The sequence below is a fragment of the Opisthorchis viverrini genome (assembly GCF_000715545.1).
Source record: "Opisthorchis viverrini unplaced genomic scaffold opera_v5_177, whole genome shotgun sequence".
Taxonomy (NCBI): domain Eukaryota; kingdom Metazoa; phylum Platyhelminthes; class Trematoda; order Opisthorchiida; family Opisthorchiidae; genus Opisthorchis; species Opisthorchis viverrini.
In genome coordinates, this window is record NW_008751830.1 from 1,045,180 (window position 1) to 1,069,319 (window position 24,140).

At 43.7% G+C, this 24,140-nt stretch overlaps 3 protein-coding genes across 3 annotated transcripts in view; 1 reads left to right on the plus strand and 2 right to left on the minus strand.

Annotated features, from left to right (window-relative positions):
* Window positions 1-699: 699 nt before the first annotated feature.
* T265_07517 (hypothetical protein) lies at window positions 700-7,767 on the minus strand (the record flags this gene model as incomplete). Its single annotated transcript, XM_009173054.1, has 6 exons — window positions 700-772; window positions 2,443-2,651; window positions 2,844-2,915; window positions 3,838-4,168; window positions 6,367-6,479; window positions 7,702-7,767. 6 exons carry the CDS (start codon window positions 7,765-7,767, stop codon window positions 700-702), a joined length of 864 nt encoding a protein of 287 aa, XP_009171318.1.
* T265_07516 (hypothetical protein) lies at window positions 4,022-12,600 on the plus strand (the record flags this gene model as incomplete). Its single annotated transcript, XM_009173053.1, has 3 exons — window positions 4,022-4,174; window positions 7,031-7,320; window positions 12,185-12,600. The coding sequence occupies 3 exons, from the start codon at window positions 4,022-4,024 to the stop codon at window positions 12,516-12,518; spliced, it is 777 nt and encodes a 258-aa protein (XP_009171317.1).
* A 2,780-nt stretch (window positions 12,601-15,380) lies between these two features.
* T265_07518 (hypothetical protein) overlaps window positions 15,381-24,140 on the minus strand; it is a gene marked incomplete at both ends in the record, with an annotated part of 26,493 nt that continues 17,733 nt past the window's right edge. Inside the window, 5 exons of the mRNA XM_009173055.1 lie at window positions 15,381-15,646; window positions 16,561-16,767; window positions 17,163-17,343; window positions 19,910-20,238; window positions 22,867-22,952. Of these exons, the coding sequence (XP_009171319.1) occupies window positions 15,542-15,646; window positions 16,561-16,767; window positions 17,163-17,343; window positions 19,910-20,238; window positions 22,867-22,952 (908 nt within the window). The remainder of the gene's footprint in view (window positions 15,647-16,560; window positions 16,768-17,162; window positions 17,344-19,909; window positions 20,239-22,866; window positions 22,953-24,140) is intronic.

Here is a 24,140-nt window from a genome sequence, read left to right on the forward strand (position 1 = left end):
CGGTATTTGTTAGCGCTGCATTAGTAGTGCAGGTTCTCGTATCTTGAAAGTTGTACCAGTTCTGATTGAAGTGTGACAGATAAGAATAATTCAGGTCGCGTTCGCTAATTTGAGAAACCCATGGTGTCAAAGCTTTATATCTCCGAATTTGAAGGGATGTGTGGGTGGGTCAGGCTACGGTACGGGTTGTTTTGTTGTACGGCCACGATATTTGACCTCTTCGACCTAGCCTTTCCGTGTTTTCAACAACCCTTGTCTTAGGACCGTAGCTCATGTGGGTTGGTGTCGGTGAATCCGCAACGAGCCAATTAGAAAGCGCGTGTTCGGTTGTGTAACGGGGGTTTTTCTTGAATAATGTGTCCTGCACCAAAAGCTTCGTCGATCATCCATGTACTGCGCATGTGGAGCCATTATTTGCCGAAAATAGTGCCATGCCAATTTGGGAGCTGCGGAAGAAGATAGGTGGCTAACCCTCGACCTGTCAGAGGGAGATGAAAGCGACTAGGCTTCCAGGATCGATGTCGCGTGGTTCCCACTGCACCTGGTTGGAGGCTCTGCGAGATATGGTTGCTAATCGATGACAATGACGTTCTTAGTGTCAGTTACTGTCCAGAATGCATGAATGGAGATCTGGGGGTCTAGGTACCCCGGAAAAATTGTGGTGCGCAAGCACGAAGTCCTTTCCGCCTCTAGCATTATTCATTTCTTCACAATAAGGCTTTCAATTGCACGACGGAAGTGCGGCAGTGAAGTGTTGAACACTGATGTCATGCTGTCGATGACAATGATGATGACCTCCGTGGTAGTTACCTGGTTACACAAGGAGGTTTTCTCTCAGGGGAAAATGAGAGGTGGCCCAGTGTACAAAGAGAAACCATCACAACCAGTCAAGAAAAAATGGATACGAAGAAAGTCATACAGTCAGATAAATCTTTGGCTGTCGGCTGGAGCACTTGACTGATAAACGAGCTAAAGAGCCCCATAAGAACTGGTGTGCTCACATGGATTATCGACTTTCAAACATGAAACGTCATTTGTCCTTCAACTATGTGGTCAATTTCATAGTCACTAGACACTGAATTAATTTGGAACGCAAAACTAAAACAGACCAACTGGTATTTCTTCTCACAGGACATAACTCATATCTTTCGATCTGTTGAATATTGTTTTGGATGAAGTAGGAAGCGTTTTTGTGCAGCGCGTTCAGTTGTATAATATTATAGATGACAGATTAGGTGCAGCTGAATCAGTTGAATCATCGACTTACACCAGCTTATTTCGCAACACAAGTAAATAACTAGTAGTGAGACATGCTTCGATATTCCAGATGTCATCTGAACTGGAAAATTTGGCTACCTTCCTACGGCACCATCCTTTGAGTAGTATATTAAACGAAAAAGATTCGCAGGAGTTCTGGACAAAACCCGCTTCGGATAATGGTAAAAATACTGAGCGCCACGTGATATATAATACGGGTACATAGCGGGGGACATAGCTTTATGGAATAAGATGTTATAATCCAACAAATTACTGCTTGTAAAAATCCTTAAAAAGGTTTTCTCACGACAACTGAAACGTTTGGTTATATCATCATATTCCCCAGGAATAGTCTCTATTTGAAGCAAATCCACTGTATATAGTGGTGTTCATTTACAACTGCATCAAGTTACAGGAATGTGGGCATTTTAGGTGGAGTGTCGCTGCCTGATAAATGCCGCAGCTACCTTCCCCACCTCCCCAAATAATCGGTGAACGAAACTGTGGCAGCTACAAACACTGTACGACAATTACGCGGTTCTTACAGTTAACAATGTTGATGTGGATGATGATGATATATTGGCTTTTAAGGCTTTCGGACCCTATTTAATGATTTCCAAAAAGAGCATAACCGGTCTTGGGCTCTTGAAGAGTTTTTATCAATCTTGTGTGTAATGTGTTCCGTCGAGACACCAGACAGCACATATTGTTGAACATATGGCCATGGTGTTGCATGGCAGAAGGGAACAGAATAGAATAAAACCTTATTTTCTGCTTGGGCACACTTTCTTCAAGTTTTGGTTGCGGCAAAATTCTTACAGTTATTGTGAGTGTCAGAAAGGACAAACAGTACCAACCAATTGTCACAAAGTACAGCGGATAAATTCGCGTATGATGATAGTTTTCGTTTTTAGCAGCTGCTTCAGTGTCCCTTGCACACCCGAAGCAATGTGGAACCACCTAGGAGGTTGCCACCCAGAGGTTGCACGAGGGCTGGGATACTGCCAGGTTGCCCAAGCCTAGACAGGGGAAGTCGAGAAGCAGAGGTCGGGTTCGAACCACGGACCATTTCGGTTAGTAAATTCGCGCCATAACCACTTGGGCCATCTCTCTCAGGAGGTGACGCACTATCGATTATGAAGTCGCTGCTTGTTGTCACGGGGAATTTCACCGAATATGTATTACACTAGAGTAGTGTTGTGTAAGCTTGGTAGTACTAGTCGTTCAGCTGTAACACACTTTCGGTGCCTAACTGCCATGCCACCCAAAGGAAGCACGTGGGTTAAGATACTGCCAGGTTCCTCAAGCCTATACATATGAAGTCGAAGGGCAGAGCTTGGGTTTGAACCACGAACCTTCCGGTCTGTAAATTCGTGCTCCAACCACTGAGTCATCTGTTTAAGGTTAACTTGGTCTGGCTTAAAGGTCAGGATATAGTCATTTTAACGTGCCGTACACAAGGTGCAGGCAAAAATATCCAGTAGGTGTACACGACCAGGATAAGTGCACAACACTCCCGTTTGTTGCAAAATAAAGCACCACTTGAAGCAACCGCCAACAAATGAGAACAAGAGTGGCAAACTTACCTTCAAACGTTTATTGTGCCTTGTGATTGGTGTAGCTGGCCAATCCGCTAATTTCTGAAAGTCCATTTGATACTAGGTAGTGAGAAATCACTAAGACGTCAAATGATGGCTGCTAAATCTATTTGAGAGAACAGGTAGTTTAACCACAAGCGATGGCTTGCCTAATGAGACGAGCCATCCACATTGATTAGCCAATCAGGCTAGAGTTTGGTTCGAAACCGATCGATAATCAAGTGATCCAGCTGACCCGACGGCGCAAAAGGGAGCTTCTGATGAAAAAGCTGATCTTATATTAGTTTTGAGGACACAAGCGAAAAACATCTTGGCGATGAACATTACCGAGAACCTCCGAAAAATTCCTTTCATCAGTAACCAGAACAAATGGATCGCAAGCCAAAACAGTTACCTCTTAGGTTTCTGTAGAGCATCTAGAACAGGGTGGGGGGTTCTGCAAGACTGAGCGGAACTATGTGTAAGAGATTTATTCAGCGGCCCTCCAGCAATTACGGTGGTAATTCAGAATGAGAGGCGCATGCTCACTAGGCCTGAACCGTTGCGAGTTTGTGGCGACTTGGTAACTCGTAAGCCTTAATAACCGTACAAAACTAATCATCTTCATGTTCGACCAGCTTGAATGCCTTCACGAGCGCGTCCCCGAGATGGACAAGCTTATCAGGACTTCCTATATGAGAGTGCACTCTGACGGACGGAGCCATTCTTGTCCAGAAAATTACCAGTGGGTGGACAACTTATGACGTAGTAACGAAAGCTCTAACCAGCAAACTCAGTCGTGGTGTCGTCTTCTGTCTCTCTATAGCCGGACATCAAGGATTCCTTTCATTATCATCGACAGTATGATTTCAGTGTTCAACGCCGATGCTTCACTGCTGTACAGCCATGATTTATTTGAAAGCCTTATTTTAAAGAAAAAAGTAAAGGTGGACGGGGAAGGGACTTAGTGCTAGCTTACCACAATCATTCAGGGATAAACTACTCTGACGCCATAGGTTCTCAGATTCGCAAATGCGACCCGAGCCTTGCAGATTCGTGCATTCACCTCATCTCTCACACTACAATCAGAACTAATACAACTTCCAAGATACGTAAAACGCTCCACAATTTTCAGTACCTCTCCCTGGATTGTAAGTGGTGTGTTCAGTAACTGCACGTCCAGGAACATGACTTTACACTTTGTAGGTGCAAAGTGCATACCAAACGATAGGATGACTTTGGTCAGTTCATCCGAAAACACCTGCACCTTCTCCTCCCCTTCGAAAATGTCGTCTGCGTTTTCCAGCTCGACAAGGGGTGCCTCATTTACGCACCTTGTGGTGAGACAAGATAGTTTTCATTCTGTTCCAGTTCATACGAGATTAGGGATGTCGAGCCTGTCATATCAAAACGATGGCAGTTACACAACAGCAGTAATATGGATTTACGGTACATATTGGCGATTGCGTGTACACTATGGTCTTAGGCGTGACCGTTTCCGGTAGTTACAATAATGCCTTTTGAGAACGAACACATCTCTTGCAGATCCAGTCTTATTGGTTGGTGTTTTGGCCACAACAGACTATCTGCTCCAGATATGGAGCAAACGTGATAACCAACCAGTGGTAATCGGAGCAAACAAGATAGGAGCTAGCAAGTTCTTGAGGTCTAGTAAACTAAACACTGTCAAAGGAATGAACGCGAGATGAAGTACTTAGGTGCTGTCACGGGGAATTCAACAGGTTGGTCGGAAGTGAAGTGAAAATCTGAAAACATAACCATTCTATCGACCACGCTGATACCCTAAAATCGGAGGGCTTCCGAGAGAATTCGCGACTTTTCATCCGAATTCGAGATAAGCACCTTCTTCAGAGTAGACAATGTGATGAAAACTCTCGTTTCACCGGAAGAAGCTCACTTCTCCATGTGGTTGAAAACTTTGCGTTTGACCTCGTGTACTGCCTTCATTGGTCTAAATAATTTTTTATAAGCCTGACGATCTCCATGAGACTTGGCTACTTGATTCTGTTTCGTCCATCATCTTTCTTTCGGCTCCCACAGTGTCCCTTGAAATCGGCTATCTAATTAAGGGATTCTTCTTGGTTGAAGAAGCTCGGTAGTTCTTTTGGTATGTTGGTAAGGACTGAATTCTTGAGTTCACCAACAAATGAAATCACGGCTGATTCCTTCATCTCTATCACATCCAGTCCGGCTCCTCTACTGATTCCCCCCATAGGTGGTTCAAGACCACCCCTGAAATTTCACCACACTTTCCGAGTCCTCAAGTCTCCAACCTTCATCTTTGAAGTTTAGTCTATCAATATTTCGCTCAGTAACACGCAAAAAGTGTAGTATTTTCAGGCTCCATTTAGGTGACCACAATCGAGATACTGCTAACCAACTTGTTGCAGTTGCTTATATTTGACTGTATGAGTAGCATATTAGAACCGCCTTCAACATAAACTGCCGAAAAATCTTAGGTTACAATTTCGGCTGGCCGACTCTGGATGAGCATCCAGCATTCTTGAGGATATAATTTGATGTTCCGCGGGGTGGTAGTGTTCCATAAGACTGTGATTACGCACGATGCAAATGTGTCGGGTACTAGACTGGCTGATGTTTATCTCTACCCTTACACCATTCGCCTAGTGTAGTCAATTAATTGACGAGTGATCACTTCAGAGTGGTTCGGTAAACAACCGACGGATTAATTCCTGTTTACCAAAACTCTCTGAAACGGTGACTACCCAAACACTACTCAAACAGTTCCCAATTAATTGACTCTGTATCTGTTTGCCGAGCCTGTCAATTCGTTTTCAGATACTTTGGCACTAATCGAGGAAACATCACCAGTAGGGTGTTGGGTTGCCATCTGATCACCTTCTAATCAACACACCTGAACTTCCAAGAATTCTATTCACTTCTCTTTTTCCTTGCCCCAACATAAAACCGCAGTTACTTAGGAATATGACCATTAGTGAATAGTCTTCGTTGTTCCTGATATTTTTGCAACACTCAACGAAGACCTGACAGTTACCACGTTGTGGATCTACACAATAACTAAGCAGTGATTAGTTCACCTGATACTTCTCAATTGGGATGAACTGAACGATATATTGGCCTTCCGGGATGGACTACATCTGTCGCATAATTATCACTGGTAACAACCACAGTTCCGCAGCCTAGCATCCTTGAGGACGGTGAAAACAATTTAATTTGTCCGTTTTTAGCAGGAGTCCTAACAGGTTTTGAAGCATATGTAAGGACAAATAAGAACTATTAAAGTGTACTAGCGAGTTCATCGGTCCTGCTACTTGATACCATGTAATTGTGGGTGTGGCATGATACAATCGCAACTCGACCGTTTGCTTATTAGCAGTGTAGCCATCTGGTGTTGGAAATTTGCTGAAAAACCAGCGCAGTTATCCGCGAACAAAAACGGAATTACGAATATACGAGCATGCAAAAATGGTTTCTGAACAAAACCACTTCTGTTGTACGTTCGTCCCCTAAGTTCTTTCCCCCTCTATACTTGATCAGTGGTCTTTTGTGTCTCCTCAAAACAAGCTGTTGAACTGCTTCTTGTGGTGGGTTGCTTGTGATAACATCGCTTCCGTTTGTCGACTCTTGATATGTTACGTAATTCTGTAGAAATATGACAGTGAATGGTTGCCGTGACCCCTTATGAAGCTGTATTTACTGGGCTTCTTCTGTTGGTTGCCGTATCCCAATGCGAGTGAGCCAAGTTTTTATGAAGCATTTCATAATTTAAGGAAAGGCCCACACGTTTGGTGAAAGGGTACAACACCGACTGAGGAGCGATTGCAATGACGATGAGCAACGATAGCGTTAGAACCACATCAACTAACTGTAACTGCTCTCAACGTTCGTCTGATGATTTGAACGACTCGGATCTTCTTCGTTAAATACTTGTGGTCTCAAACGATTCGGTAGGTTTTTCTGGAGAGAATTGATTTATCAAACGTCGTTAGTGTTACTCAGTGTAGTTTACCATGCACTTTGTGGACCGTCCATATGACAGTCATGTCGCTTGATTCGCATGACACCAAATCAATTAATCGAACCAGAAGAAATATGGCCCCGCGTATCCAGTGTATGACCTGCACTAACAGATCTATTTATAGGAAAGGAGCAGCTTGTAGTCAGAGTCAAGAAACATGTTTTATTTGTTTGAGTTTTATTGCATTATTTCAACAGCCATCGCTGTGTCCCTTCCTTTTGAGAGCTCCAGCTTCTCCAGGTCCCTCTCCTGGTCCACAGATCAATCGAAACTTTTGAAGACTCCCAAGAAGCATACCAAACTTGTCTGTCTTCGTTTGTATACACAGCGCAAATTCCAAGGATCCTGGTCTGACATTTGTTCGAGCAATGAGGTCCTTATGGTGCAGAGTATCTTCAACACAAGATCGGTTTGTGCGCCTCAAGGGAAATGGCCAGACTCAAACACTTACTGGCTCTTGTTCGAGTGAGTTTCTGGCAGTTTGTCAACTATTTTATTTTGTTCACAAAGGAAGACACGTGTACAACTCCTCAGTAAGGAGCAAAGCAAGCAAATGGGCAAAGTTAAACGCGTTTTCAGGTGGCCGAATGCATAACATGAGTTTCGGAAGACAACTCAAATTGCTAGCATTATACGGTGCAACTAGCATCTGTCACTGAAAAGTGTGCTGCATGAGAGTTCGGTACGAAAACAAAAGATTGTATTTAGCGTCTGTCGGCATTCCATGGAGATTTAAAAAACTTCAGCGTATGTTTCCTCCCATAACTGAACTCGGTTATTGCGAAAAGTCATGTCTGGAATTACCGGCACACCAAGAAACTTCTGAGTTTCAAATCTACAACTTACCGGCGTGTAGCTGAAGGCTACATCGATCAGCCACAAGCGGTTGGTCAGTGGTGTGAATAGTTGCATTCAGAAAGGGTATGGTACAAAGCAGCCTTCAATTACGGGTTACACGGGAAGTGACCGCGTGTGAATTTTTAGGTGAAATGTGTGCATGCTTGTTAGCTATTCGTTCATCTAAGCTACTTGTGTATATCATATATGTATATATATGAGGTATTTTCATCCAACATATATCCCATAAAAATACTATAATCACAATCGTTCAGCTATAACACCCTCTCGGTGTCTAGCTGCCATGCCACTCGAAGGAAACACGAGGACTGGAATACTGCAACGTTGTTCAACCTAGACATGAAAGGTTGAGAAGTAGAGGTCCTGTTCAAACCACAGACGTTCGGGTCAAAAAATTCGCAATCTAACCATTGAGCCATCTCGTCCTCATACTCTCTCAAACTGCGAGTCATCAAACTTGTCATCAGTCACTCACGGCCAAACGGTTGAATCTTCAACTATACTCAGGTGTTGATTAAAATCCTCCTAGAGGTTGGTGAGAGGCGCCTTTCTTGTGTCTCCTAGTAAACGTGAAACCAGCTCATCGGATTATCAGCATAGGTTGACTTCATTCGCACGAAGAAATCTCAACTGGAATACCTGTTGGTTGAACATCCACTCTCATTCAACATTTTAAAAATAGAGTACTGACATGGTCTCATCGGAACTTCTGCGTCGTTTTCAACTAAACAATTTTTTCGCGGCCAAATTATCACCTGAAATTTCGATACTTTGGTTACCGTTTGTTCTGGCTCCATAATAACATGGTAAATTTATCTACAAACGGTGTAAAGCTGAAGTGTCCTCGATGAGAGGCAATTGTCAAGCAGCGTATCGGTATGAGCGGGACAATTACGAAAGAAAGATTCGGCAAATAACGATACCACGAATTATTCTAGGGTCCACAAACCTAAAGCCTAAAGACCGCTGCCTGTATGTCGCTGGGTTGTGTACGCTCAGTAATTCAGTCAGTCTAAGTCAGAGTGGTTGCACAGAAATGTCCCGTGGACGATGGCCTGGTTCTTGTTCCATTTCAATACAAATTCGCGCAAAGCGGTTACGACGCCATAGATGACCGCGTGTCCCAGCGTCAACCAAATTAACAAAACTAACTTCTCTCTGAATTTGACATTCTCATATGTAAGCGGCAGAAGTACAAGAAGTTAAATTAGGTTAAATTCGAGCAGAGGGATTGGAATAGTTTGAAAATGACGAATGTCGAGTTTCGAGGGCGACACCACCAAGGCGCAAGTTGCCAGATCTCGAAACATGATTTGGCTCGTGAAGCTATGCTGTAATTCCTCTTAACTACATTAATGTGTGGTCAACTGTACCAAAGTGATCAAGCTTGTGCATGGCAAATAAAAAAGATTCCAAATGAGAGTAACCCGTCGTTTTGTGGATTGTCACACAGAAGTTCCGTTGGGACTACGTGATTACTCATCCGAATAGTTAGTTATATAAGAAATGTCTTTACATGTGGGTTTTTTTTACGTAATTTCACACGGGTCAACGATAGACTTAACAAGGAGCGGTAAGTGATTTTTGCTAAATGAAAACACGCTTTGTTGTATTGCCATAATTGAAAATTATACCGCATGTTAGTCAGATCTTGANTCCCAGGACGTTGGGAGCGTGAACGTCTTTGGAAGGTGAGCACGGGAATTCCAGGAAACATACGCTGAAAACACATCTCTGACAATGAAGCGTTGACTTCGATCAGTATTCCGACTGAATCGTAAAAAATTTCAAAATTTCAAATGGTCAGATGAACATATTCAGTTGAAGAATGTCTTAAACGAGGAATTTATTTGGGTCTCCCGTGAAACCCAAATTGGTATGCAGATGAGTGTCATTCGTTAATTTCGTGCAATTGAGGGAAAACCAGGAACTGAGTCTGCTTGCAGGGCCAAACCGGTCGCTGGTCGTGGGAGAGTTTTCAGAGCGTTATGCCTGAACTGCTCTCCTACTTAGCGTACTGTGCCAGAAAGATAAGAGGCAAATTGCCCGAACCGACATTCTGTGGTTTTATGAAGTATATTTTGCTAACCCTTCTAGTGTTAAACGTTGAGCACATTTCACCGGAATATCATGTTTATTACTCCAGAATCCTAACGGATATAAACAGTCGACGGACCGACTACACCGTTAAACGAGCACAACTTCGTAATACCAGTATACAACGTGGGCTTTGTAAATGCAAAACGGGCTACCTTAATTCTTAATCACAAAATTAGGCCCGGGAACGATAAGTCTTTGTGTGAAGACTCGATTAGGAAGAAGTGAATCATACAGGATCAGCTGCAATTATACTAAAATGGGGGAAAATAATCCCCTTCAGTAAAGTTTGTTGTGATTCACCAATTAACCTGTGTAAAACAACATTTCCGTTTTCCTACGCGTTGAATGACAATTTGAAAATTCCTTGAAGCCAAGCATGATAAGGACAGAGGATGGATGTTCGAATACCTTGGACGCTAGACAATAAACAATAACAAAATAATAATTTTAAGCAAATGCTCACAAATATATTTTGGCTGGCGAAAATGATTTGTGTACATTTTTGTCACGCAAAGCACTTCTTATGAGGTTAACAGAAGAGCCGAATCTCGTTGTGTTCTCTCAGTTTCCCCAGCTGCTTGATACCGCTTAGTCGAACTTATAGTGCCACACACATTTTAGGACGTTGCGAGCGTCGTTTCGCGATTTTTAATTTTTCAGTGATATATTAGTATAGACGTAACACACTACTCACAAGGTTTGCTAAAACTCCTCGCTAGTGTAAACACCAGCTTCACCCGGACAGGGTAATTCACTCATTTGTAAAATGCTCCTACTTGACCAAAAGCAGGCAGACATTCATGAGATATCTTTGGCCAAGATCGACTTCAGTGAGGGCTGCCTCCGGGCCCATTGGAAGTAACTATTGACCACGTGACCTGAATATTTTTACAGTACTCCACCTGCATAAGAAGCTTTCATCGGAGAAACATCTTCAGGGAAGAAACGGCTGTGTAGATTCCCTGTTTTCATTGTAAATAAGGTACTCTTTCTCCACAAAAGACCCCCACTTAATAAAAACTTTGGTCGCAATAAAAGTCAAGTGGTTGACAGCTTGCGCCACTCTTACTACAAAACTTCCTCGGTGCTCGAGCGAATTACACTGAGATTTGTTCATATGAAGTAAGCCAAGACACGACCATTAGTCGCCAGTTCACAGACCAACGCAATTCATATCACTGTACTATACTAAGACATTAGAGTAGTGTCTTGATGGCTGACCTATGATTCTCATCTCCCTTAGTGAGGCTTGCGCTGAGCAGTCAAGAGTCTGTAGCCCACACTATGAGCAAATGAGAAGCGGAGTCGTCTGATGAGAAAACGATGGTTTCAGAAGAACCATAGGAGACCAAGTGGAAACTTAATGCCTCTTATGGAAGTTTCTAGCAGTGCCTTTCTTATAATACTGTTAGTTTAATTTTTTTTAAATTAAGTGTAACCTCATAGTGGTTTGAACTGAAGGCTTCCATGACTTCGTCTCTGGTCCAATCTCCAGCTGAGCAATACATCACCGTTAGACACAATGCCAAAATTTTCGTAATGGGGGGTGGCGTAATAAGGGAGATGCACTATGTTGGCATTTTCTTACAGCAATTTCACAGGGCCGGTGAAGTGTCTTGTCTTGGAAACCAAAAGATCGCAAATACTGCCGAGGTATGCATACTGGTATATCTACTAGAATGGGTTGCTTTCTTCACATCGAGTAGTGTTCATGTGATTGACTGCGCAGACAAGAGCTGTGGCTTAATATCGCATAATGCTTTCTAGGGATTACAACTAAAGGGGCTGTCCTGCGCCCAGTGTCACGTAAACCGCATAAAACACCATTGTGTGGAAAGCTAGTTCGGATCACATGCGCAGATACTTCACTAGATAATCAACATGACGAGCTGCTTAGTGTCCATTTGAACTAAGACTCACAGAAGCCAATCTGACAACGAAAACTAATGAGTCCTGTAGTTACTACGCAATCGTTTGTAACTTCCTAAAAACTGCGTTGTTTTGACGGTCAAAATTTGTAGAGCTCACGATACAACATGCATCTATTTATTCCATTTACATATTCCGGGATGAATATGGCAGCAATTACGTCTAGAGAACAGAGTGACAATATCATTTGGCCGGAACTGAGTTTCTATGCTAGATTCCTTTTTTGGACCGTAACACAACGTGATCCGACCATAGTAAAGAGAGAAGTACTGGAAAGATATAAGAAAATAATCGTAAAGCACGAACCTCTTCACGTTCAGGTTTGTACGAATTCCAAGGCAGCATCGTATACCTAAATGACACCAGTCTTGTTTTATGTGGCTCACTGTATGAATTCTTAACCACCTCCGAAGATTCATGCGTTAACTCCATTTCCCTACAGGCGGCCATACTTCATCGGGTCCTATGTGATGCTATCACCAAATGACTGCGTTCGTAATTTACAGAGCTCCTTGAGTACAGTCGGATCCGTGCTGAAGTGCACATCCTCTGGACTGAAAATTAGCTGTGTGTATCCTCCAAAACCATGGCTAGGGTTTGGGTCGTATAGCCAAACCGAACTAGAAGCTCAAGAACAAGAAGTGGAAGGTGTTAAGTCTGAAATCAGTGCGAGCTGGTCAAGGACAGGACAAGGAGAACCTGAAACAAAGTTCACCTCTGTGGATCTAAGCAGTGTGGAACAGGGAGGAGTCAGCTGGAAGCTTCAGGACAGTTAGGCCTCGCTTTGAATTTTACAGTATTGCAACTAAAACTTGTCGTTATTTGACAGCTTTTAAACAGTGACACTTTCTACGCTCAAAAGTTGTTGTTTTGCATTTGGGTTTCTTTTGGTTCGAGTATGACACCTCTGACGGTGTCATATTTCAAAAAACGAGTCACACATAAGTTGGGAAGAGGCAAAGAGGCATAGCAATCAGTAGGAAACGAGTATTCTTTTTCTTCAGGGCCGCCCAAGTGAAGGTGAGAAAACTACTCCTAGATATTTAAAACAGTCAAAGATTAGATAAAATGTCTAGCTGAGGGAATGTCAGAATAGAAAAGAGTGCGAGGTGAGGTCATCTGGGAACATCTGAAAGATTGGTGTCTTAAGTTACCTTCTGATAGAAATGACAGTAGAGTCTCTTTGAGAGCAGTTGCGAAACTCCGATACTCTGTGGATCTAAGCAGTGTGGAACAGGGAGGAGTCAGCTGGAAGCTTCAGGACAGTTAGGCCTCGCTTTGAATTTTACAGTATTGCAACTAAAACTTGTCGTTATTTGACAGCTTTTAAACAGTGACACTTTCTACGCTCAAAAGTTGTTGTTTTGCATTTGGGTTTCTTTTGGTTCGAGTATGACACCTCTGACGGTGTCATATTTCAAAAAACGAGTCACACATAAGTTGGGAAGAGGCAAAGAGGCATAGCAATCAGTAGGAAACGAGTATTCTTTTTCTTCAGGGCCGCCCAAGTGAAGGTGAGAAAACTACTCCTAGATATTTAAAACAGTCAAAGATTAGATAAAATGTCTAGCTGAGGGAATGTCAGAATAGAAAAGAGTGCGAGGTGAGGTCATCTGGAAACATCTGAAAGATTGGTGTCTTAGGTTACCACCTGATAGAGATGACAGTAGATCGCGTGAAAACGCGTTGCATAATACGAACAATGTGAGTTAGTGAAGAAAAAAAAGCAAACGAAATGTAACTGGAAAGGACAACCGGAACACTACAGGAAAACCAAACGGAGACAATACTGTCTTAGATATCACTGATCACACAAAGTGGAGGAAAAGAACACTGACTCTCAAACTTGGTGAAAGAAAAAAGAAACTAGAGAGAAATGCACTGTGATGCCAGGCCGCTGAGCTGTTCAGTTAGATTAAATCGCAGTGTCTCGACGAGTCTGCGATCGTGTCGAACAGTCACTTGGAGTTGTTATGAATGCTGAATTATGGAGGGGATTATCCCATCAGTCCAAATATTTCCCAGCGATACCATGGAATGGAAGATGGATAACGCTAGCATGCGTGGCAAAGTAGTACAAGTTGCAAGTCCCTGGAAGTAGCAATACATTGAGTGCGTTAGTAACGTATTTTCGCACGCTGACAACTCATAGAGCCTCGCAAAAGCACAAGATCAGAGTACAGCACCCCAAACTCCGATGCATGCAGGCATGAAAAGGTGACACCCCCATTTCTTACCTACAAGCGACAAAGAATGTGTGGATGACATGAGAATGGAATTTCTATGAGTGAAGTTACCTAATAGTGTAGGCTACATTTTGGACACAAAACCAAAGTTCTGATCTATAAGGCCTCTATTATTCTTGAGTCTCTTTGAGAGCAGTTGCAAAACCCCGATCTCACGAGAACTCAGAGATATCTGGTTAGTGCAGTCCCCTTGATATGCAGGACGAAGTTTGTCGACTGAAAAATCCTGTAAACCAGTCATAACGGTCCGTGTGCCAGACAACATCCACTAGGTTGATTTAACTACGTACTTCTCTCTCAGAATGTAGAACCGCAACCCATACCAATGTCCGGTTTGACGCTGTTTCTGAAATGGACAATCGGAGAAGCAGCTATCTCTCATCAGATGGATCACAGATTACCTTGATTTCTAGTCCAGGATTGCAACTAAACTAGGTACTCACCTGGGATGATCATGTTGCATATTGCAACATACGAAACAAACAGTCAGCCATAATCATACAGTGATAAGCAATCAGTGTGGGGATTCTGAGCGATTCGAAGGTGCGCCTCTTGGTGAGGCACTGACGTTCGAAATACCGTTTCATAAAATGCAGAATACTTGAATAAGGGGACATTCCCACCAGTGTGGGCACCCAGGTTATTGCTGTATGCAAGCTCGAACAAGGAAGACACTCGTTTAAGAAAAGCTTGATAAAAAAAGACATTCATCTTAAATGCGATAAAAGCAGTGAAGGACCATCTCATCTAGTTTTGAAACATATTTCAATATCTTGAATACAGCAGAAAGATGAAGCAACCTCAGTGCAACGTATTCAGCATCAATCAGGGATTCAGAAAAAGTTTACCTGAGTCTCCCATTGACATCAACTTAAGTCGTGGTGCATTTTGCATTAAAAGTTCGCTTGTCCGAAATTTCTACACAGTGATCTAATTCATTTCCAGAAATTTTGTCGGTGGCCTCATCCAGAGTGGGTCTTAAAAACTGCACATGCTGGCTCACGTCCTTTCGAAATCTGTGATCTCACAAAGACGCGCGACTGTTCTCCAACTCCCACCCCCCCTTAGGCTGCTGAACATCAATACTGACAAACTCTCGTCCAAAAATGGTGCAGATTAACATATCATGCGCATAAGATCCGAATTCCTTATTCAAATTCATTGACGCAGAGGACAAGCAACTGCAACGACTTGTTTTTTCAGCCTAGCAAAACTTTTTTTCATAATAGAGAATCGTTTGATGTTAGACGAGTTCGACCGATTCATTTCAAACCATAATTGGAAGATGTTGCAAGTTGCAATGTGCTCCCAGATGACCCACAACTAAGAGCAAGTGAGTATGCACTTCACCGTCGTATCGCAGCGAACATAAAACTACGGCAATCAACAAATCCGGGCACTGAACAGAGATCACATGTTTCATAGCGAAATGTGTTGTAGCTGTGGTGGCCATCCAGGCCATAAGATGTACAATCGCATGGCAGATAAATTTTTACAAAGTTCTGTAATTATGCAGCATGTACAAGGGAAGTTGTGTTACGTGTCACGTCACGTCACACGGTCCAACCGTCAAGTGCCTGTAACATGGGCATCTGTGCATTTGACTTTGACAAAATCGATAGGTTCCGGTGTACATCCTCTGAAATTTCGGTCAAATCCTGAAGCACAGGAAAAAATCGAATTGGTTGAAAATATGCAGGTTGACAATACTGAGTGAGGATTAGATGAGTAGACATGTGTTAACTGATGACACATTTGCAAACTGCATCTACGAGAATGAAATATCCAATCAGACTTGGAGTGAATCACGAGTTTGCACCTGTCTCAAACACAATTCGTCAACTTTATCAAACTACTTAGAGAGAAACAGTAGTTTCTAATTGAGTTGTGGTTTCGGAGTATGGGCACCGTGCTCTTGGTAGCTTGTCGTGGAGATATACGGCAGTTTGTACTAATTCTCCACTCTTCCCACATTCCTCCAGCTCTTCGCTAGGGTATTAATCCTCATGGTTGTGAGACATTCGTAAACATTAGTATTTACGACTGGCGTGTTGCTATCAACGATGATGAGTAAGAACGAGAAAAAGGCAAGAATGTCCGAACTCCAAATATTGGGATTTCGTGAATCCGAAAATAGACGGGAATCGTCCGAAAACGAACGCAAACGAGGAGCGTTCGAAGCTACCAGGTGTAATTCGAATTTACGTTCGAAATAACGCCTGAGCACACAAGGATTCGCATCAGTTCCAAAGAAGAAGCGAAAAGTTCTTTGTTAGGTGGTGTCCGCTCCAGGAGAGCGACCATGTACTGGTCTCCACAGCTGGCGTTCACACTAAGCTGTCACTTTGGGCCACGAAGCCCCGATATTTAATCACAGACTTTGCGTGTCGTGCACGGTAACAGAAAACGAAAAAAAGGATTATGCAGAGAAGCTAGGCGAGCATTGCTTTTTTGTGGATGCACTAAGGTTGAAAAGTCCCGTCGAAGATATCTATCATTGGATGGACTGGTCCCACAAACCTGTCCCAATGGCACAAACAGCGGATCTTCTCCGATAGTATAAACTACTCACCAAAATCTGCTGCCGGATCAACGTGGAAGGGGATGTCGAATCCACAATCACACTTTCTGGGTTCGGATGACAAATATCCCGGGCTAGAGAGCTAATCAGGCTAGAATGGTGGTGTGTCAGGCTGGCAACTTCCCAAAGACTGCTTTCCATTGCACCAGAAGATTCCAGGTTGTTCGCATTCCATCGATAAGGATCTCCAACACATGGCTTTCGGGGTGGAACAAAGAGTAATATATTAGTCAGTGGGAACGAACAATGAACGGAAGGAGGGTTGACTACTTCATCGTCCACGTAAAATCAATAAGGAAGACGCGCCCCAAAAAAGCCTGCCTCTGTATCAGTAAAAAGTGGTGTTAAACGTACATGTGGGCATTACAAGACAAAATGGGGAAAATTAACTGATACGGTTACTTCCACTCCCCCAAGTAAACTATCCAATTTAAATGCGTACAGAACAGAAACATTACGGTAATCGGTGAACTGCATTTTTCCCTGGAATGGTGGCTACCAACTGAAGCGTTATTTGATCAGAATGTGGCCAAAAGAGCCAACTTTGCTCTACAACGTCCTAAGTGAAAAATATCCCTAGATGAGGGACGTACCTTGCCTGTTTCCGGTTGCGGGTGACGTCTCGTCCGATTAACCAAAATACCGCACTTCGGATGTCGTTTTAGCGCGTTGTGAATGAGAAGCAGAAACGCTGGAGTCAAGCGCATTGGGGCTATGAGAGCCAACTGAGATAGACGTTTGATAAACGCAGCTACAACACCAACAGCCAAGTGTCTAGCGTGAATAGAAAAAACGAAATAAAAATGGGGATCAGAATGTTGTAAAATCAGGAACTGTTTGTGTCTGAGTGTACGAAAAAGGGACAATTTTATAGCTTGGATTTTGTTCGTCTACCATGAAAATGTCTCCCTTTTTCACAGAAGTCAACATCTTTGAGTTCTGGTCACGATAGCGTCAACAACTACAGATACATCAGCTCAAGGGATCCATCGTACGTTTATCATTCGTTCTTCCAAATGCAAATGATCTGACCACTTTACCGTTTTCCGATCATGAATTATATGGCTACAATCAAACCATTGTTGAGGCGAGCAGGTTTGTTAACCTCTCAATGTGGTTATTTGATCATGGTGAGTGGACAAAAACAAGCAGCGATGTGTGAAAACTTAATAAAATCCCTGAGTATGGACATCACCCTAAACACAAGTTGTTAGCTTGTCTGCCACCCTTTCCAACTGTTTTGCAAATGCCAACAGGCCAACAAGTTATATATCTACCCAAGTGACCAATCGTCCGCAAGACGGGCACACAAACACAATACATGAGTCAGGATATGTTGTACCTGGACGGTGGTTCTTAAAAGGCTGCCAGGCTACCAGAAGGGAGCACGAGAGCTGGGATACTGTCTAGACAAGGTCAGTCAATACGCGGACGTTCGGTATGAACGGAGGACCTTCTGGTCGGTAATTTCGCGCCCTAACCACCGAGCCATATCGAGCTCATCTATTACTCTCCTAGAACTTAAGCTGAACCACAGAATTCAACCAACCAATGAAACGAACCGATAATAAAGATTGAGTGGCTCTTTCTGATTGGTCTCAAAAGATATTTTGAATCGCACTTATTGCGCAAAACATTTCACTAGCACAGCGCGGGATTGATACATTTTATTTAGCTTCGTCCGTCCCGAACACAAGCTAAAGCCAGAATTTAAGTGTATGAGTCCGACAAAATGTACAGTGACTTTCAGTAATTCACAATAGGTTCCATATGTACTCGGATGCGCTTCCCGAGTAACACGAGCTGCCAGACGCCTCTTTCCATGCACTGTGGGTCGCTAGTTCTGATGATGGCTGTCCCCTTCTCTTCACCCTCCTGTCCTTTTCACTCGACTTTACAGCGCGTACAGGGCGTTCGAGTGGATACGAAATACTCACTATGTGTAATTTAATGTGACAGACTGGAAACCGATACCAACCCACCATAACGGCCCAGAAAAACTCAGTAAACGAATAAAAATATCGCCGACAGCACCTGGTCAACGACACAGTAGCATCGGCTTAGCAACACTGAAATCTTCGGAATATAATGTGGCCAAACGGAAATTCCCCTAGTCCATTGCAAAACGGATTGGGGAAAGACGAGAGCAAAGCCACTATTCACATACACTCTATCCCCAACTAACTACAAACGAATGGTTCCTACCAGATCTACTCAGGTAGCTATTGTACCACAGCAGTCATCTCACACGAATGAGTTCTTATAATCCCGAGCGGAATAAGTTGTTGAGAGTCTCCAGAGCGTGATACACGTGACTTGTGTATTGATTCATCATCAGGTCAAGATGAGAATGCTTGGTTTTGTGAAGCCAGGTGCAACAAGGGTGGGAAAGATTCTACCAGTACCTCCACAATCCAGTTTCGTGTTATCCTGCTTGGAATTCATGGAAATCGATTGAAACGCTATATACACAAGAGTGCCACCTGTCCTGTAGCGCTATAGTCATCATTAGAATTACCTGTCATTTTGCTCGAGAAAACCGCTTCTACCCACGCATTCATGAAGTGTCAATCAGGGGGTCATGACTGTTAACTCGTCATGTAAGCCAATTTCAGTCTAAATCTCCCGTTCTGTGATTGAAAATTCCTTCACAGTTACTCACAAATGCGCTACACGGTTTACATAAACTCTTGTCACAAACTGAATATCTGTTGAGCTCTGAAGGACTCTATGAAGACATGCAAGTTGTACCACAGACAGCACGCTGGGCCTCGGCTATATTACGAAATGTATATAGATTTTCGATGATTTTTCTACCGAGCAATGCACCTGTCAAAGTAGAAGCCATACAAAGGGGAAAGAGCCAAAGAAGTGACAGGGCAACGGCGCCGTTATCAGAACCACATATCATCTTTCAACAGCCATTGTTGTTGGTGAGAGAACTTCTGTGACTACTTTTGAGATTGCCTCGGAAGAACATTACAGTTGTGAACCCGAATATTGGATCCGGTGTAGACTCAACTTGATCAATGTAAATATTTGAAGGGATAAGCAGAAATGGTCACGCCAAAATGATACGCTTGTCTTTCGTCTCACTGGGATGGTAAGAAAAGTGAGTGTATAATCAACGTGACAAGATCAGTAAGCATTAAAGTACTTAGTACCTTTCGACGCAAATCACCACAACTGATAAATCATTAAAGTGCTTGACTTATGAAAACAAGTAAAAAGGGCCGCATTACCCGTTTGTAAAATCCGCAGAATAAAGTGGGATTGAGAAAAAACAATGAAAAACAGAGGGCATGAAAAACCACAACAACAAAATCGCAACAGTGCTTACAGCGAACTCAGATACAGGTCCAGATCCAACAAAAAACGCTCTGCTTCCGGACAGTGAAGTAGACTGTCATCCAGAAGCTCATACAGCCTGGGGTAAAGTCTCGGGTAGTTCAATCCTCCCTTGTGAACGAGCGCTAACACAGCACGGCTAACCGCTCGTGACCAGGAGGGCGGGACGAACAGATCATTGTCCGACTGGACGGCGTCACCAGTGGCAGGCAAATCGAAAACCGGAATCACATAGTCCGCCAGCTGTCGAGCATCACTTAGACGACCGATGTGATCATCGCCCAGCAAACGAAGTGCTTTCAACATCAGTTCATCTGGAAGCTGGCCAAAGTAAAAATAGGAGTTCACGGGGGGATGGTTATAAACATTACAATTGTTGTATAAGTCACGATTAGAACGAAGTGGATCAGAAGTGAAAATGAACGGAGACATCAGACTTGACGCCCACTATCGACCCCAATTCTCCGCGGGAGGTCCGATCAACGCTGACCTGTGGTCTTATCGTAGACAATTGCCTCCACAAAAGTGAAGTTATCTCTAGAAAATTGTGAACAACCGATAACTCACGTAACGATGTGAGGGATGGACGAAACTGGGCTAAAACTGAGTGTCAGCTAGTTCTTCTAGACAGGCGGAGAAAATGTTAAGACGTTTCAGACGCAATAGTACCAGCATCGTCATTCGAGAAAGTACACTGTCGAGATGAGACCAGTGGTGCAAAAGATGCGCGCTCGAAACGACATGACTACACCGCCGATGGAACCGAAGTGAAATATGGAAGGATGGACTTGCAATCAACAAGCAAATGTCATCAAAACAACAAACATGCATAGTACTCCTTCCACACCTGAGAAAACAGCATTTCGAGCCAACGACCTCTTCACGCATTAGATATTTAGAGTACGCACTCAGATACAAGAGAAGATTTCCACTGGTTACTGATAAAGGCAACTGGAAACGCTCACACACTCGCATTTTCTTGAACGATGGGAGGCAGGTTCCAAATTGGTTTCTCTTTCAAGGAGGAAAAAATCGTCATGGGACAGTTGGTCGTTCATTTTCCGAAAATGCTCATTCGTGGGGCTCACAGACTGTTTGGCAGTTGACAAGGATGATGAGTCCATGGTGATGGTTCCCCACTGTTTCCTTGCTACGACCTGTTTTCGCAATTGGCAATTGACCAGCGACTAGCCACTCTTCCGGTTGTCAGTCTCCTAATTCGCTACCCCAGCAGTTCGCCGTCAAATGAGATTCGTCGCTTTACGTTCCCAAATATACGACGGCAGGCACACATGAGAATGTTGAATTTTCTGTCCGTATTGGAAACATGAACATTAATTCGGCATCTAAATTGCCTAGCGTCACATTTTGACGTATGATCTGATTGGCACGTTGTCACATATTGCCATTCTGCGCTGACCTGAATGAGTGTTTATCTCCATGTATGCTCAATTTGGTGTTTAACCACGAAATGCGATTAACCAGAACTCGGTGAGAAGGTTTGGAAGAGCGAAAGCAGCAACGGGCTGCTGAGTAATTTTCAACGACTTTACAAATGGTGCTATGTCAAGGAAAAACCCGTTCGGTGTCTCAAATATCACGCCAACTGAAACATGAGGAGACTGTGTGCAGCACATTAAGTTGGACAACAACATGAACCAGAGTTTCAGGTGGTATTCAGTTGAGTGTCCAGTTACCACCAACTTAATCACCAATTGGTGTTTATGCAGAATATGAGGTTAGTGAAAATTCGGGGCGAACGCCTAGCTAATGATACCTCAGAAGGGTGGAACCAGTCGTAGGATGTCGAAAAGTTGTCAACAGCCTTATGAGTAGAGTGTTCCGTCAGGAATATCTATTACATTCACATAAAAGTGCACATTTTTCATTGCAGTTCGAGGAACTACACGGAATGGTTTTATAATACAAATTGGTACAATTTATACGGAGTCTTAGGCATAAGCAAAGAAGAACCACGTGATCGCCGTAAAGTCCTTAAGCTACGTAAGTATTGAGAATCAGGGCAGCTGCAAGGTCTACATCAAACCTTCAAACGATATAGGGGAAGTGTGGCAGAGAACGATTGTCGATTTCCACGATACTGACGTGCTTCTGTACGGAACTCATAATAATGTGCAAAACTGTACAGTTCCGAGGAAATCGTTCGGTGCCTAGCAATCACGCCACTCGAAGGAAGCACGGGGACTGGGATACTGTCAGGTTACCCAAACCCAGACCGGGAACGTCGAGATGCAGAGATCAGGTTCGAATCACGGGTCTTCCGGTCTGTAAATTCGCGCTCTAATCACTGAGCCCCAAAAAGGAACAGCTGAACCGCTGGCACTCAGACCACCGCTCGCCAGGTGCAACGATTCGTCTACAGTTGCATTCCTCAGAAAAGATAAGTGATTGACATTGTTCCGTGCACGATTAGCTTGTAGGCTACATTTGGTTGATATTTCGAGAGGGATAACCTGGTAATGAGGCACTTCGTGTGAACTATTGTTTTTATGTCTACGTAAACCAAAAAATCTTACTCGCTGGACCTGACAAATCCAGGAAGCGCTATCCATGAACACGCGCTGTGTGCGTAACCTTCATTTGATTATCATCGTTGGAGGCGACGAGTAAAACCAGTCACAGTACAAATGCCTGTCCAGACGTGAGAATTCAGGTACAACCATCGTCGGCTTGTAGACTAACGGTGACAAGGTCATATGACACTGATGAGGTACGAGTGAGGCGGAAAGCAAGTCCGGAATTTGATGTCGGTAGCCGTAATAAGCTTGACTAGACAGGACAAAGAAACTTTAAGTGAACGTAAATATCATCCCGAACCTCCCGTTTCAGCCAAGAGAAATGGTGCTAACACAGAGTGCCAGTAGGACAACAACAGTGTACTCTATTAGTCTATCAGTGGCGCTTAGACTGAGTAGAAACAATACAAACCTGGTTGTCGAGAAAACTGATCCATACTTGGGTGAGCAAGTGTCGTAGATATGAAATTCTTGTATTTCGAGCCATTTCGGATTTGGCTGAAAGAAAAGAGGCAGGGGGTTGGAACACAATGCTAATGAGTGCGTATTTCGAGATCTTGTTCACTGAAGGTAATAATCGTGATATACGTCCACATAGAACCTGTGGATAGCAGAGCATCATCGGCTGTCGATTATGCTGCAATACAGTCGGTCTAAAACGGTGGAAAAGAGGCGCCGTTGATCACAAGTGTGTCCAAAAGTGACACAATCAATCAGACAACAAGTGTACAGCTCACCAAGGCCAGAGCCTTCGATCAACTCTACGCCGCTCGTTTCGAGGGCAAACCTGGGTTACACTAAGTCAGACGGGTCAATGGGCTACCCAGATTATGAATCGATTTCGGCTGTGCTTCTCCGTGGCCGTCACGAAGAGACTGGACCTTATCGTGGTGTGACGGTTTGTGTACCTCGGCGACCCATTGAGCTATACTGGGGGGTGTCCGCGCGACACTCACAGAGTCTCTCATACCAGGTTGGTCAATGGTTAGAGGTCTGACGAACACAGTCTCCTGACCCTCCAGGTTGGGGGTTGCAACACGTATGGCGACTTGTTCCGTAGAAAAGGTTATGCATTTGCATTTCCCCGCCAAACACCGCTGCCTTGCGGTTAGGCTTTTGAGCCAAAGGCTTTGGTTGAGGACCCTAATCGTCCTCCTGTCTAGGTGTGGGCGCCCTGGCAGTATCCCAGCCCACGTACAACCATGAATTGGTACGGTAGTGAAGCGTCGGTGTTGAACACTGATGTCATGCTGTCAATGGTGATGATGATGATCAGGGTATGTCCGTCGCTTTTCGCGCGTACACATACAAACACACGACGCATATTCTGCAAATTCTAAACACCAATAATAATCCGGGTAGTTGGAGTCGGAATCAGATTTGCCGTTAACGTCAGTTGAGCCACTGGACGCCTGCGCGTGGTTGGCAAACCACAATCAATATGGAGGCCACGCGCAGATGTCCATGTAGACGTGTTCTGGTGCATTGACATGGATGAAACAGCTGTACAGTGCTTTTCGGTGTCGATTGAATGAAAGCTGGATAAGAAGCGTATCTTTTACTATCAGCAATAAGAAAAGAAAGAAAGAAAGCGTTCAGCTGTAACACCTTTCCGGTGCCTAGCTGTCATGCCACCCGAAGGAAGCACGAGGGCTGGAATACTGCCAGGTTGCCCAAGCCTAGACA